This window comes from Myxocyprinus asiaticus, chromosome 44 (assembly GCF_019703515.2).
Source record: "Myxocyprinus asiaticus isolate MX2 ecotype Aquarium Trade chromosome 44, UBuf_Myxa_2, whole genome shotgun sequence".
NCBI classification, from domain to species: Eukaryota; Metazoa; Chordata; class Actinopteri; order Cypriniformes; family Catostomidae; genus Myxocyprinus; species Myxocyprinus asiaticus.
Window position 1 is genome coordinate 32,269,416 of NC_059387.1, and position 15,412 is coordinate 32,284,827.

Below are 15,412 nucleotides of genomic sequence, written 5' to 3' on the forward strand. Positions count from 1 at the left end.
AACAGTGTAACTGTGCACCTGTATATAAATGTATTATCATGGATATGTTAATTTAAGGTATTTTTGGTAAAAAAACAAAACAAAAACAAAACATTAATTAAAGAGTTACGAGAGTTCTGAACTGCATGTAGAGATATTCCTAAAGTCTGCATGCAGAATCGTCTCTCTGTACGTTCTGTTTACATGTGTAAGATAGGTGAATTTTAATGAGATTTTTTTTATATAATAAAATGTAGTTCTGTGTGAGTAGACGGGTCAAATCGTATCCTTTTCAATGTCTCTGATCTGTAACAAACCATTCAACCATTCCAAGCATCTTAGGTGGTGGCCAATGGATTTAAAATGTCCAGGAAACATTTTTTCATTGATGCAACTCATAGAATGTATATAAATGTATTGATGACTTGTTGTGATTAAATGCTAACAATAAAAGTGTGAATGCAATGTTGACCAGTAGAAATATATCTATATTGAAATGTTATAATGCAAAAGTTGTTTTATTGTTGAAAAAAAAAAAAAAAAACCTTGTCTGATTCAGTATGTACAAGAGACTGTTGGTTTTGAATGTTCTTGTGGTGTTTGTGTGCCTATTAAAGTGGATATCTTCTACTAAAATCTTACACCCTAATTGTCATCCAGTTATGTCACCAAGTTGTTGTCCATACTGTAATTTGTACTTTTTTATTTGTAAACTGCCAATTTTCCAGTCATCCTGTATAAAAGCTTTGTCATAATTAGAAAGAAACATACTTAAGGAATTATATGAAAAAATAAAATATACACATACTAGACAAAGCTAGTTTTCTTCAGTAGTTGCTGTAGATTTACAGTAATTATTTTAAGAATACATCATGTAAAGAGCCATGTAAAGTGTCACTTATATGTAATTAAAAATCCAGTAGTTTAATGTTAAACAGTTAATTTTACTAACCCTGTTCTGGTCATATTTCAACCCAAAATATAAAAAATAAAAGAAATTAAAAAAGAAAAGGAAGCCTATTTTTTGGGCCACTTTGACACTTTTCCAATACTTGTAATACATAATTGTAAAGTATTTTTATATATCATGGTAGTATTTGTTGCACTGTTATTCATTTATATTGATTTTTTTATGTTATACAGAAAAAAGCTACATTACAGTTATGAAGTTGGGGGAATATTTGCTTAATTTTGTCGCTTGACAATTTTGTTTTAATGCAAAATATAATTTCTTATTTCTTCTAATGGTTTGGGGTGAAATATGACCTGGACATTTTGTTGACAGGTTTCATGAGATTCAGTGTGCAAACTGAATTTAACATAAATAGTTGATCTTTGATATAGAGCTTTAATTAGAGTTTTAAATATCTTAATTTTGAAGCTTAAATATTATTGTGAATTATTTGTGTTTTTTTGGCTTAATTTTTCAGTGGTTTCATCATGCTTTAAGTTGTGTGTATGTGCATTACAGGGAGATATCGGAGGACACAGGAAGCTGTTGAGCTGTTTTCCATTTAGCGCTTCGTCTTCCTCCATCAGCTCTGATACATGGCTGGTTCCTCAAATCCACACACACACACACACACAGACACACAAGTGAGAAAACGCAATAGGCTACCTGAACTGTTACACTGCTTTTCTATTGTACAAATTCCCTGCATCATTTACAAGTAGAGATGAACAAAGAAAAATCTTGAAAGAACATGAAACATCAGAGTTACATGGAGAAACGTATTTGCAGGAAGTTCAACATAAAAATAAAGAGTGTAGCAAATGCATGAATAGTGGCGTCTAGAGAAATGGAGACGAAAGAGTGATACCTTCAGAGACAGAGCAGATAAAGGGACAGTTATAAATACGTCCCGTCGCAGAAACCAGAATCACAAAGCAGACGAGAAGAACGCTTCACAGAATAGGCCGCACATAGGCTACATTCTACTTCCTCTGTTCATTTTCCAGTTCAGCTACAAAAGGAGAAAGAAACAAGAATGATACTCAAAACTAAATACGATGTTTTGCAGGTGGATTGAAAAAATTTATTTTGACAGACCCTGCCATACTGTGTTAGTCAGATGTCCCCAAGTCAAACTATATACGTTATCGTTAGACATTTTCTTCATGTCATTAGTGCTATTGCAGGCTATTGATTAAATTAATTAAAGGAATATTCCGGGTTCAATACAAGTTAAGCTCAATCGACTGCATTTGTGGCATTATATTGGTTACCACAAAGATTTGTTTTGCCCCTCCTTTTCTTAAAAAAAAATAAAATAAATAAAAAAAGCAAAAATGGAGGTTACAGTGAGGCACAGTGGAAGTGAATGGGGGCCAATTTTATTACATTAAAATACTCACTTTTTCAAAAGTATACCCACAAGGCATAAACAAAATGAATGTTAACATGATTTTAGTGTGGTAAAATTGTTTACTAACCTTTTCTGTGTAAAGTTATAACAAATTTACACCTTTGTTGCCATGATGATGTAATGTCAACAAACCCTAAAACCCTACAATAACTGCAAAAATGACAATTTAAACAACTTCACAGCTCAAATAATACATGATGTTTGACAGAAGAATTAATGTAAGTGCTTTTATAAAATTATAAGCTTCACATTACTGGCTTTAAACCTTCCAAAAATTGGCCCCCATTCACTTCCATTGTAAATGCTTCACTGTAACACTGATTTTTGCTTTTTTTTAAAGAAAAATTATTTTTCTATAAAATCAACATTATGCCACATAAAGCCTTTAACGATTTTAATTTAATTAGTTAAGTTATTCCAAATAGATTTAAGTTATTGCAAAGATGAATGAAAACTAAATATTGCATCTTTTATTTATGCACCAATGACTGTCAGATAAGAATGATTTTTACAAAGATAATTTAGGCTATAAGGGCATGCTTGTAGATGTCAGATTCATAATTTTAATATAGTTCAGTCATAAAACATCATCGTTGTGTCATCGTTGGTGTGGGTTCCCAAGTCTGGAACTGGTGCTGCAAAATAAATCCAGGGTGGTTAAACCAAGTTCATAAGGATGATATGAAATTAATCGGTGCCGATAATTGCTTTTTAGAACTATCGGTTATCAGCAAAAAGCAACATTATGCAGAATGCAAAGAAAAATGTGACTATATGGAAATGTGCCCTGTCAGCATATACATCGTGTCTCCAACTTAATACCTTGTAAATAATAATAAAAAACCCATATATAAATATACAAAATCCTTAATCTGGTGAATACATAGGCTATAAAAATCTTAATTTGGTAAATACTTAAATATAGAGCAAGATAACGGAGCCAAGTCTCCATGATTTCAAAATATGAATCCAGAAATAAGTACGTGTGTTTTGGGCTTGCTTATAGATAAAGTCCAGCGTTATGCACCACATCTTCATTATCTTCTAGTTATTATTGAGATTTTGGTTGCACAATAAACTTAATCTGGGATTTAATTCATTTTGGAATTTTGTAGCCTCTCGATTTTAAAACATATCGGCCGAATAATCGGTTTTCAGGCTTCTCCACCACCTTAGGTATCAGCAAAACCTCTAATATGAAGCTTTTGAAACATACAAATAATTTAACATTATGTTCAAGCTTTAGTATAGTTAATTTTGACTAAAATGTTCTCATAACCAACTTGTTACAATCTAATATGATATTAGTACAAGGTAATAATGTTGCCACCTTATAAGCTTTGATGAACCTGATGAGAACAGGGAAGAATGCAGAGGGAGGTGTGGATTTACGATTTTCTCCAAAATATTCCACCACTGAGTGATACACTTCCTATACAGAGATACAGACAGAGAGAATTTCGTAATGTCGATGCAACTTTGCTTGCTTTATAAGGTTTATTTGAGCAGTTCTTTATGGCTAAGACTTCTTATTTCAAATGCAATATGTTCAGAATTCATCCCCACCTGTGCAGTTTTGCTATCCTTAACCACAGAGTCCAGCAGACTGCCATTATTGGACAGAAAGCTTGTGAGGGCAGACCTGTCTTTCTGTTGATGGAACTCCTTACGGACGACATCCATTCCCTTCTCAAGAGAGCGGACAGCTGCGAGGATGCTGTCCAGAGACACTGAGAGAAAGACTCTGGTCATTGTACATGTTTGTGCATTATTCTTTACTTGGCAGACTGCATGTAGATCCATTAATGAATTTGTGTGTGAGTACTCACCCAAAAAATCAATTATGTTTTGAAGTTTGGTTTTTCATTTAAAAAGAAATAGGCAAAAAACTAAAAATGGCTTCTTTTTTGATAATTCGTTTTGTTAACAACTAAAGCTAAACAAACTGTGAAACAGTGAAAAACTTAAGCTAACAGAGTGAAACATCAACAGCAGCAGCCTGAGATTTAGTTTTAAGCAACTTCTCAAAGATGTCCATGTTCAACTCCTTCAGAGAGAGGATGAGAGGAAGAGGACAGAAAAGTGAGGAAGATGATTGATGCACATCAAATAAACTGCAGGGGGAAGCACCAATTAAGGGGGAGCGCCTAGGGTGCCAAAATGGTCAAAAACAGCCTTGCATCTAACCATTGACAATGATACTGAGTTCCTTCAGTTTGGAAAGTCAGATGGGTTGTCAGGAATTGCCAGGTGTCTCTAACAGACTTACTAGAGAACCCATTTTTTCTAAGTGCTACTCCAGTGTTCATATGCAATGCAAATTATTATCCCATAGTGACCATAGTAAATGTAATTGCTTCAACAGACAAAACAGCACAATAGCACAAATGATCCTTTAGACTGTAGCTGAGATTTATCAGTAGATATGCTGATTTAAATATATTTTTGGAGGTGTGGCCTAGTGGTTAAAGAGTAGGGTTGGTAACTTAGCCCACTGCAAGATTTGAACCTACAGAAGTTATCCATTGGCTGTCAACATTGTTAATCTTGGCAGGGCATCTAATATAATGCTGATCCAAACATGCTGTATGTATCTTTGGATAAAAGCATTTGCTAAGTTACTATTTACATATATATTTTTCATTTTCAACCTTCTAGTTTGGAAAAAGCAAGTACGTTATGAACTAGAAAATGCACATAGCAGTAGTTATTTCCTTATTAAAACCCTTATTCCTTCATAAAAAAATTTAATAAAAAGTTTTTCAAGCGTGATCCTACCATACTAAGTGTGTTGTTTATTTATTGATTTATTTTATTTATATATTTTACGACAGGGGAAAAAATAACCTGTCCTGTGTAGTAGTCATTGAGAACATAAAAACAGAAGTAAGCAATTGTGCCACCTACTGATTCTCAAGCATACCATCTTTGACACCACTGTCATCACTGCAGTGTGGATTTATGGATTTGTTGTTTGCTTGCATTTCTTACCATACATTTTGCATTTTGCAGTCATTTGTCAGATCATGGTATCAGTAGCATATTGCAAATCTGAGGAACAATGGTGAACAGTGACGTTGTGAAGTTTGTAGTGAAGGTTTGTAATGAAACTATTACTCTCTTCTATGGCTTTCTCTATATTTAGATTTGTATTTTTATGTTTGTGTATTGGACTCATGTGAGTATTTTATTTTAATGTTAAAAAAGGGTTGCCAACTATGGATACCTGATTGGAGTGAGATTTTGATGTCATGGCCAGGGCCGCATTAATACACGGGATAAATGTTCAAGCTCCTGGGCTCCGTGGTATGTGACCCTGGACATATAATTTGTGTATCTGAATCAAGCAGACCTACTATCTTTAATTTCTAACACCACAACAAGACCTAATCAAACCCTACATGGCAAATAATGATCTGTTTTTTTCTGCTTCTTTTTTTATTTTTATTGTGCTCACTTACGCCAATTAGCCTGCCATTTACAATTTCAAAACACCCATACACTATTGCACAACTTAAATTTTTTTTTTTTTTTTTTTTTAAAACGAGGTCCAAAAATGGTAGAGGTACAAGCTCAAAGTTGGTTGGTTACATAATTACAATGAATTACTAAATAACATAATTACTAAAGTGCATTTAATGTTTCCATTGGATATCTGGAACCTTTTGAATTATACTTTATTTTTTATTTATTTTTTTTACTTCAAAATCTATGGGAAATCAAACTGAACTAACTTTAAATAAAACCTTATTTTTATAGTGCTAGTTATAATTTTCTGACTGTACCTATAAATAGTTTCCTTTTGAAATATTGCTTTCCTTTCATCATGCTCTTAATAATTTATAGTAAGTCATATCTTGAAATATCTGAAGTCAAACATGGCTAGTTTGTTAGAACAGGAAAATGTGTCCATATTTTGTCCAAAATTCATGGAGTTTCAGACTTCAAACTCCTTCTTTCTACATTGTACTTAACCTTATGAATGTTTAGCCTGCCATAGTTCTTCCACTGTTTAACTGGCATTTGTAATAATAGGGCCATAACAACAATGGATGGTTCCACGTTAGTTAGGTCAATGGAGCTAGTCTTTCTTTTTTGTCATGGAAAACTAATAGCCTAAAAACATGTACAATGTCTAAAAGTCTAATAGATTCCCTCTGATAGATTTAAAATGAAACTAACTTTCCTGTCATGGTGTAACTACAGAAAAAAACACAATACATTTTGGGTAAGGTTGATTATATGTATTTTTAAAAGCCTTGTAATTGATGTTACAAGTTAGTTAACTTTTTCCTTCAGTTGCATAAAAACATAGATCGGCCTAAATTAAAGGATTAGTTCACCCAAAAATGAAAATCAGTCATTATTTACTCACCTCTATGTTGTTATAACCCCATATGACATTCTTTCTTTTTCTTAACACAAAGGGAGAAATTGTGAAAAAATATTGTGCTCAGTGATGTCATACAATGTCAGTTTATGGTGTCTACATCTTCAAGCTTCAAAAGTACACAAAAGTATCATTTAGAAGTCTAATAAATTATTCCATGAGACTCATGATTGTTATGAAAGCATAAGATGAGGTTTGGTGAGAAACAAACCGAAATCTAATGTATTATTCAGTGAAACTGTTGACCGACCGTTGATCTCCTGTGCGCGTTCATGAGACAGACTACACATGAGCTTTAGGACCCAAACATACTTAATGCAAGTACGCAAACAGACGTGAGTGCTTCGCCAACGCGTGGTCCCATTATACATACATTACGTGTGCTCTTACATTGCTCTGGTGGTTGCAAACCTCGGACCACAAGAGGGCGAAAGAGTTTTTAGGTGCCACAAAACCAGATGCGGTGGAGTCAACGGCTGTGTCTTGTTTCAAAGGCTGCATGCTAGGTAGGACGCGTCCTTTGAAGGCTGCAGTATACCAAGTGTCCTCCTTTAAACAAGCCTCGTTTATACAAGACGGCCTTCGTAGGACAAATGGAACGTATCATGGTTGCTATGACAGCACGCCACTCTTTAACAAGCGCGAGCGCTTTGAGTGAGAAGGGAACAAAGTCCCTCTGGAAGGGAATGTATGAGGTACATTTTAGGAGAGTTATAATGATGTAGAGAGAAAAGAAAATTGATTTTACGGGTGTACTTTAAGTCTAATACTTTATTTTAATTATATATTAATATAATTATATATATTATATACTCTGCACCCATCTATTGAGGTACTTCAACTTGGGAATTAACATTCCTTGCATTTGAACATAATATTTACGGGCAAATCAGAGTAATTTTTATAGACATTTCCGTTGAAGCAAAGAATTGTGGGTTGTGAGTGCCCACGAAGGATACACCTCATGCATCCTCCGAATTCCCGTGAAAGAAGGTCACATTCGAAGGCTGCATTCGAAGTATCCTACTCGCTTTTATGAAACGAGACAGCCTCGATGACGTATGCGGCCGACAAATGTGACCTCCGGAGGACGCAGCCTTCCAAACGAGACACAGCCAAGTCAGCCAACCATGTCAGCAGTTGAGGAGTGTGTGATTTTGTATTTGCTGAAAAGACAACAGAAAAATATGTTTGTAAAATCTAACTTGTTCGGCAAGACTCTCCTCAAATTGCTGCTCTGGCGTGACAGTTGTTGATTGAAAAAAGAAAATCCGCTTTAGCGCCCCTTGCGGCAATGCTGAGAATACAGCGCGCACTTGCGTTAGGTTATGAATTGCGCTCTGACACATTTCAAAATGCGAAAACGACATGAAGTCGAGCTTGCTTAGCAAGATGCATCTGCGTTTGCGTACTTGTGTGAAGTATTTTTGGGCCTTTAGAGCTCCTTGCATGAGAGCAGTATGCTGCAGCCTCTCATGAGGTGGGTGTGCCTGTTCCTTTAAGACCAACATGTAAAACTGCAGACCCCTAGGCTAACTTTTGTTTGCATTCTATGTTGCCATGGAAAATAATTGTTAGCTGAGCTAATGGGGGCTTCAGTTGAAGTTAAGGGCTGAAAGGGGCTTCACTTGAGACTTTGTAGAAGACTGACTTCTACGATGGTAACAAAATTCCTTGTGTTTTTAATTTTTTGGGTTAAAATCACTAAATATGTTAATTAGAATCGATTTTGAAGCTTTGTATTCTAATAAGCAAATATTTTCAGCAAAGGAAAACTGTGTTGAGCGCCCATTGTCAGCTGTTTTTTTTTTTAAGTTGTTCAGTGTCTTTTCTCACAATACACTGCGAATTAGACTGTCTTCCTAAAGACAGCTGTGAGCTTGTTTTATGCAACAGGCTTTCTTTGGCATCTTTAGTTAGTCAGACTAATTGTTAGACGCAGTCTTAAGTTAATGGCTATGTTTATGCAACCGGACCCTGTGCTGTTTATAAGTCAGGGTTGTCTAGCAGTTTGAGAGGTCCGACTTCTTCCACAGCGATTTAAAGTAGATGAGTCTTTGTTGAATTCAAAAGGGGTGCATAAGTTCTGTGATCTCCTCCCTCCTCCGAGACCATTCTGCTCTGTGCTATTCCAGTGCTCTGGATTTCCGATCCGATTTCTTGAGTACGCTGATGTGCATTGCAGTAGTAAATTTGATTCGGCGGCCTGAAAATTCAAGTCTTGCGCTGATGGAAAAATCCAAATGAAAGAATTGTTACTATGTTTTATTTATTAAGCATTGCATAATATTGTCTTATTACTTGGCGTGAGGTTTATTTGGGTATAGTGAGAACGTTAGACAGAGCCTGAAAACATGTATCTGGCAACACTGTGCTAAAATACCTTCTTCTATCCCAGCTTAATAATGAGTAATTCTCCCAAGAACTGTAAACGCTGTGGCTCTGTGGCACTCTGAAAGGATTGCTCTGTTTGTCTGAGCATCCCTTCCAGCCTGACATAGCCACAATGGCTCAATCAATGGCTTCTTCTGTTTTTTGCTTTCTCTCTCTCTCTCTCTCTCTCTCTCTCTCTCTCTCTCTCTCTCTCTTTTTTTTTTTTTTTACAAAAAGACCATCAAATAAATCCTCTATTGATAAAGTTCTGACTTCTTTGCACATCAGTTCATGGAGTGCATGTCTAAAAGTGTTGATCCAAACAAAGGTACAAATGTTGAGTAGTGGGGCTGATGGGAATTGACCATGGAAAGTGTTCCAGGACAGCTGGATTTAGTTATTTTCTGGCTGGGGGAGGGCATCTCTTCTTCTCTATCATTGGGTGTACTGGAGGCTGGACTGCAAAGCTGTATAAAATTTCAAAGATTTTGTCACATTTCACAAAACCAAGATACAAGCTGACTAAAGCCAAATATCTAGAAATCAAACTGAGTCCAAGGAAAAGGTAAGTTCAGTTTATCCTTCATACTAGCCTGACTCTTTTGATAGTTATTTGCATTGTAATTTATTTATTTTTTGCTCTCTAATGCATAAAGCTGCATAAAAAGCTGATTTTGTTTTCTAATGTAAAGCGCTGATATTCAAATGCACCCACCATCATCTAATTATCGTCACATAATCCCCCCCTTCAGATTAGTGGTTGATCATTATGGGTTTTCAATGACAGATTTTTAAACTATTATACAGTATATTATCCCTGCAATCTTGAACTTTAGTTACATCCTTGTTCAATTGCAAACATAAAGGACATAAAAGTAGTTTTTAGAAGTATGTTCATATGTGAATATTTTCTCTTAGTGTACTTACACAATGTCTTTTTATCATTGATAATGCCTGAATGATCATTATTTTATTTGACTGTAGAAACAAATCACTTACCAGTCATCTGCAGAACACCAACAACAAAACTTTGCTACTATGAGTTCTGAGGGTGTTTTTTCACTGGAAACATCTGAGGGAAGTACTGATAAAATTGTTATAAATGTCGGTGGGGTGAAACATGAGACGTACAAGAGCACCCTGATGACCATTCCAGGGTCACATCTTGCCAAGCTGGTGGACACTGAGTCTCCTTCAAAAGAGCTATTTTTTGATCGCCAGCCTGAAGTATTCACCCATGTGCTCCAGTACTACAGGAGTGGAAAGTTGCACTGCCCGACCAACTTGTGTGGGGTATTGTTGGAAGAGGAGTTTGCTTTCTGGGGTATTAGTGGCGCAGATGTGGAGCCCTGCTGTTGGGCTGCATTTCGACAGCACAGCGATGTCGTGGAGGCTTTGGCTAAGTTTGACCCTTCAGTGACTATGAAAGAGGTGGATCCAGGCAAGAGAGACCAATCCAGCATCTCAAAGACATGGGCTTTATTTGATGACCCATATTCATCCATTGCTGCTAAGGTATTGTACATGTGTTTAGTAGTTGCTTGCTAAGGTTAGGGATTTGCAGTTGTTGATACTACTTATATTACTACATACTTAATAGTACACATACGCTACATATATTCTGGTCACGTGACAATGCCCACGATCCCTTATGAAGTGTGTTCCGGAATGTATGGTGTATGATGAATGTATGAATGAATTAATGAAAGTTACATTTTCTGACACTACACTCAAAGCGCTTTACACAGTGAACAGGGGACTCTCCTCAATCACCACCAGTGTGCAGCATCCACCTGGATGATGCAACGGCAGCCATAGTGCGCCAGTACGCTCACCACACACCAGCTATTGGTTGAGAGGAGAGAGTAGAGGTATTGAGCCAATTAATGGATGGGGATTATTAGGAGACCATGATTGAGAAGCGCCAATGGGGGGAATTTGGCCAGGATACCAGGGTTACACCCCTACTCTTTATAAGAAGTGCCCTGGGAATTTTAATGACCACAGAGAGTCAGGACCTCGGTTTAACATCTCATCTGAAGGACATGATGAATGTATGAATGCTACTCACCTACATACCTAAAGAAAATATTTTTTTAACAGCCTAAAATTTCGTTCTTTATCAAATACTGTACATACTCTGACAGTATGCAAATTTGGACACAGCAAAAGACTTTGGAGTGGTATGGAAGTATTTGAATGACAAATGTCTTTGAGATAAAAAGCACACTGAATTGCACTAATTGAAGAATTAGCACATTGTCAGGGCCACATTAAAGTGGCTGCAAGGGTGCCCCGAACTTCCAGGGGAGGCCCAGTTGTGGCATCTGCCACCCTATTAAAAGTAATCCATAAGACTCCATAAGTGGTTAAATCAGTGTCTTCAGAAGCTATATGATAGGTGTGGGTGAGAAACAGATCAATATTTAAGTCTTTTTTTTTTTTTTTTACTATAAATTCTCATCCCTTTTCAGTCAGTCTCCACTTTAACTTTCACATTCTTGTGTTTTTGGTGATACATATTCTTCATGCATATCGCCACCTACTGTCATGGAGAATAATTTCTAGCAAAACAGGACTTACATATTGATCTGATTCTCACACATGAAAATATGGATTAAAACATTTACTTTGGATTACTTTTATGATGCCTTTATGTGCTTATTGGAGCATAAACAAATCTTCTAAAAATCTTAATTTGTGTTCTGCAGAAGAAAGAAAGTCATGTAGATCTGGGATGGCATGAGGGTGAGGAAATGAGACCATTTTCATTTTGGGGTGAACTATCCCTTTAACAGTGCTTGCATTTTATGGGGATACAATTTCATGTGGTTGTATATTTAAGCTTTAAATATTTAATTTGAAAACATTTCACACAAAATTCATCATTAAAAATTCAATAATAAATATTAACCTTCCAAAGTTCAGTTCCAAAATATTCTTAACAAAAAAAAAAAAAAAAAAAAAATCTTTATTATTCAACAGGTTATAGTCGGTCCATTATATTTTGCTTTGCAAATTTATTCATGTTTCTGTTTCTGCCAGGTCATTGCGGTTATATCTCTGCTTTTCATCCTGCTCTCTATTACTGCATTCGCTCTGGAAACAAACAACTATTTTAATCCTCCTGTGCACCAAACATACGTCGAAGATGGGTCACTAGCCAACACAAGCGCAAGGGAGGTTTTTTCTGCACCAGGTGGAGTTCTGGACAAAGTGGAGTTAGTGTGTTTGGTATGGTTCATCATTGAGTTCCTGTTACGTGCAGTCAGTTGCCCGAGCAAATGGCGCTTCTTCATAAATGTTCTGAACATTGTTGATCTCCTGGCCTTGTTCCCATGGTTTTTCCGGTGGTGTTCAGGGAACCACTGTGTAGGGGCATTGGGCTTTCTGCGTGTAATGCGTTGCATTCGTGTCCTTCGTGTATTCAAGCTGATGAGACACGTGTTGGGTGTGAGAGTACTCAACTACACGCTCCGCGCCAGCGCACCTGCCCTCTGCACAGTTCCTCTGATACTCTTCAGCTTCACACTCATCTTTGGTACAATGTTATATTATGCAGAACTACTTCCCACTGAAAGCAATCCTTACACGCAGTTTGTAGACATCTCATCCAGTTTCTGGTGGGCACTGGTGACACTTACCACAGTAGGTTATGGAGACATATATCCCCTTACAGTTCAAGGAAAGTGTGTAGGGATTCTGTGTGCAGTGGTTGGGTTTATGCTCATTGTCCTGCCTGTGCCCATAATTGTCAACAACTTCATCATGTTCTACTCCCTGGCCAAGGCAAAGTGTTCGATGCCCAGGAAGAGGGAAAATTGTAATGTTGATACAGTCCCATCGACTTTCAAGGCTTCCGCATAGAACTGCTGAATAGAAATGCAGGTATTCACATATTTTGTAATTATTTTGAGTTATACAATATGTTGTCCAGTATAAGTTAGTTTGCATGTTGCGTGTATCTCATGTGCCCTCTGTGTTTTGCAGAATGACTGGATAAGGGCACAACGTGGAGTCTAAAACTGCAGGGAAAACATCAGTGTTACACATTATTAATTTACAGATTAAGACTAACTTTAGACAATTTTCTCTGTTAAAACATTTTGGGAAGCTCATTATCAATGTGACAGTAAAGCATTAAAATGAAATAAAAAAGTATTTAGACACTTCAGCCACACATTTATTGATTTAATTATATCATTTTGAGTACTTTGATCCTCCATAATTGGACACTTGTGTGAACTTGAGGGGAACTGACAATACATATAACCAGTAAAAATCACTGCGATACCAGCTGGTTGTAAGTCATTGCCAAAATGGCTCAAAAAAGTTTATTCTGTAAAAAGCTTTAGTATCATTTGTTTGCAAATGCAACTTGGTTTCATTTTGTGCTATCTAATGCAAAGATATTTAAACATTTTATGTGTGGCTTAAGTGTCCAAATAATTTTATTGTGCCTCTATAAGTATATGTATCCAATATTTAATCTGTACATATAGTCATCACATTCACTGCATTACAGTGCAAGTTAATTTGTATATCAATAACACTGTACATGCATTAAGAGGTATACATGCACAAGATTTTATCTGTCATAAACAACAATTTTACAGCAATTAAACAACATAGCCAGAAATCTGTTGTAAACTGGCTGTTAACAAAAATTTGCAAAGGATTTTTCCAGATGCAATATTTTGTAGTTGGTCCAATGAAAGCATTCCCTTAATCTTTTTTTTTTTTTTTTGAGAATTTGAAGCAGTTTTGCCCCGTTGCATTTTTATTTAAGACTCTGTATACTTTTCTGTACACTTATATGTACACTTAATCTTTTTGTACATGTAGATGTTATGTGTATGTTTGTTATTATGCATGTTTGTGTCTGCATTAAAGTTGTATTTGTAAAGTTATACTTTGTTGAAATTCTCATTGAGGTCACCCCAAAAAATTATTTCACTACAAATGTCTTGTAGTCAACTGTAGTTTACTGGAAAAGCCAAAAATCCAAGCAAACATAGTCACTATGGACACTTGATTCAATACATTGTTTTAATTATTTTCAAAATAGCAACATGTGAAAGTGTTGCATATTTAGTCATATTTTCTGAAAGGTTAGCATTTCAGGCGGTACGTCAAGAAATTCATTCAGGCAGTAAGGTTTGGCTGTCAAAAAGTTTGGGAACTCTTGATTTACATTATATGTTACAGAGGAATAATGTGTAGTAATTTAGTTATCTGAAGAGTTTTGTGGTAATGTTCCTCTATGGACTGTTCTCCTAAGTGTGTGCAGATGGAGAGGCCCTGCATTCCAGTAAAGGCCTTATGACCTTATGGGTCCAGGGAGGATTGGTGATTGTCAGGGGCGTAGAAACAATCTGAAAATTGAGGGGGACACATTCTAACACCCTGTCTACACCAGACGCAAGTGGTGCATTGCATCAAAAGCAATAAAATCCATTATAATCAATGATGCTGTCTACTCTGGAAGTGTCCGTTGTGGCACGTCATGTCGCACCGACAGTAAACGGGTGTCCCGTTCCATTTGTGTGCTGCACGTGCTGGCGCTAGTCCTGCCAACAACTAAGATAAATGGTTTAGAATGTTTGTGTCCACTCGTCTAGTACACTGATATATAGATAGAACTGGATCGCCGACGCAACGGTAAACTGCCAGCAGGAGGTGAAGCCACCGGAAGTGTTCAGGCGGCCATCTTGGTATGCCAAAGCTCTCATTGAGCATCTATGACTGACAAGTGAAAAAGCCCCTGTTTCACAGTCTCTTATCTCCAGATACAACAGTTGCATTTCGGCCTCTAGTGACAATCATGTTTAATGTTTAATTTGCTCGTTCTGGATAATATTCGTTACAAGGGAGAAGATGTACGCGGATCGCGATGTCAGAGCATTCACCTGCCCTGGTGTTCAGCCTATCAATGCAGCACAACAGTCACCAAAGGTAGGAAAAGCTGTAATATCTGCTTGTTTATGGTGAAAATACGTCCTTACCCCCGAACAGGACTTTAAAAAAGGTGAGACTGGGATTTCTAAATTGCCTTAAATGCCCGGGATTTGCTTATTTTCATATTGAAGTGCTCTCTGTAGTCATACATGGATACATGTCATATACGCATTCGTTTGCCATTTAAACCTAGCGTATCAGTTTAATTTTAACCACCTTTGTTTTACGTGTCTCCCTCACTCTCTGTGTGCCCACAGCATGTATGATAGCGGGAGAGAGAGAGCGCACTTATTCAAGTGACCGCGAGAACAAGGCACTTTTTGATGAAAACATAAAAAAGTAACTC

General features: G+C 36.6%; 1 protein-coding gene across 1 annotated transcript; it reads left to right on the forward strand.

Moving 5' to 3' along the window:
• The first annotated feature begins 9,540 nt into the window (after window positions 1-9,540).
• Window positions 9,541-13,873, forward strand: LOC127434438 (potassium voltage-gated channel subfamily C member 1). Its single transcript, XM_051687199.1, has 4 exons — window positions 9,541-9,673; window positions 10,093-10,623; window positions 12,154-12,996; window positions 13,099-13,873. Exons 2-3 carry the CDS (start codon window positions 10,147-10,149, stop codon window positions 12,973-12,975), a joined length of 1,299 nt encoding a protein of 432 aa, XP_051543159.1. The 5' UTR covers window positions 9,541-9,673; window positions 10,093-10,146; the 3' UTR covers window positions 12,976-12,996; window positions 13,099-13,873.
• Window positions 13,874-15,412: the final 1,539 nt, after the last annotated feature.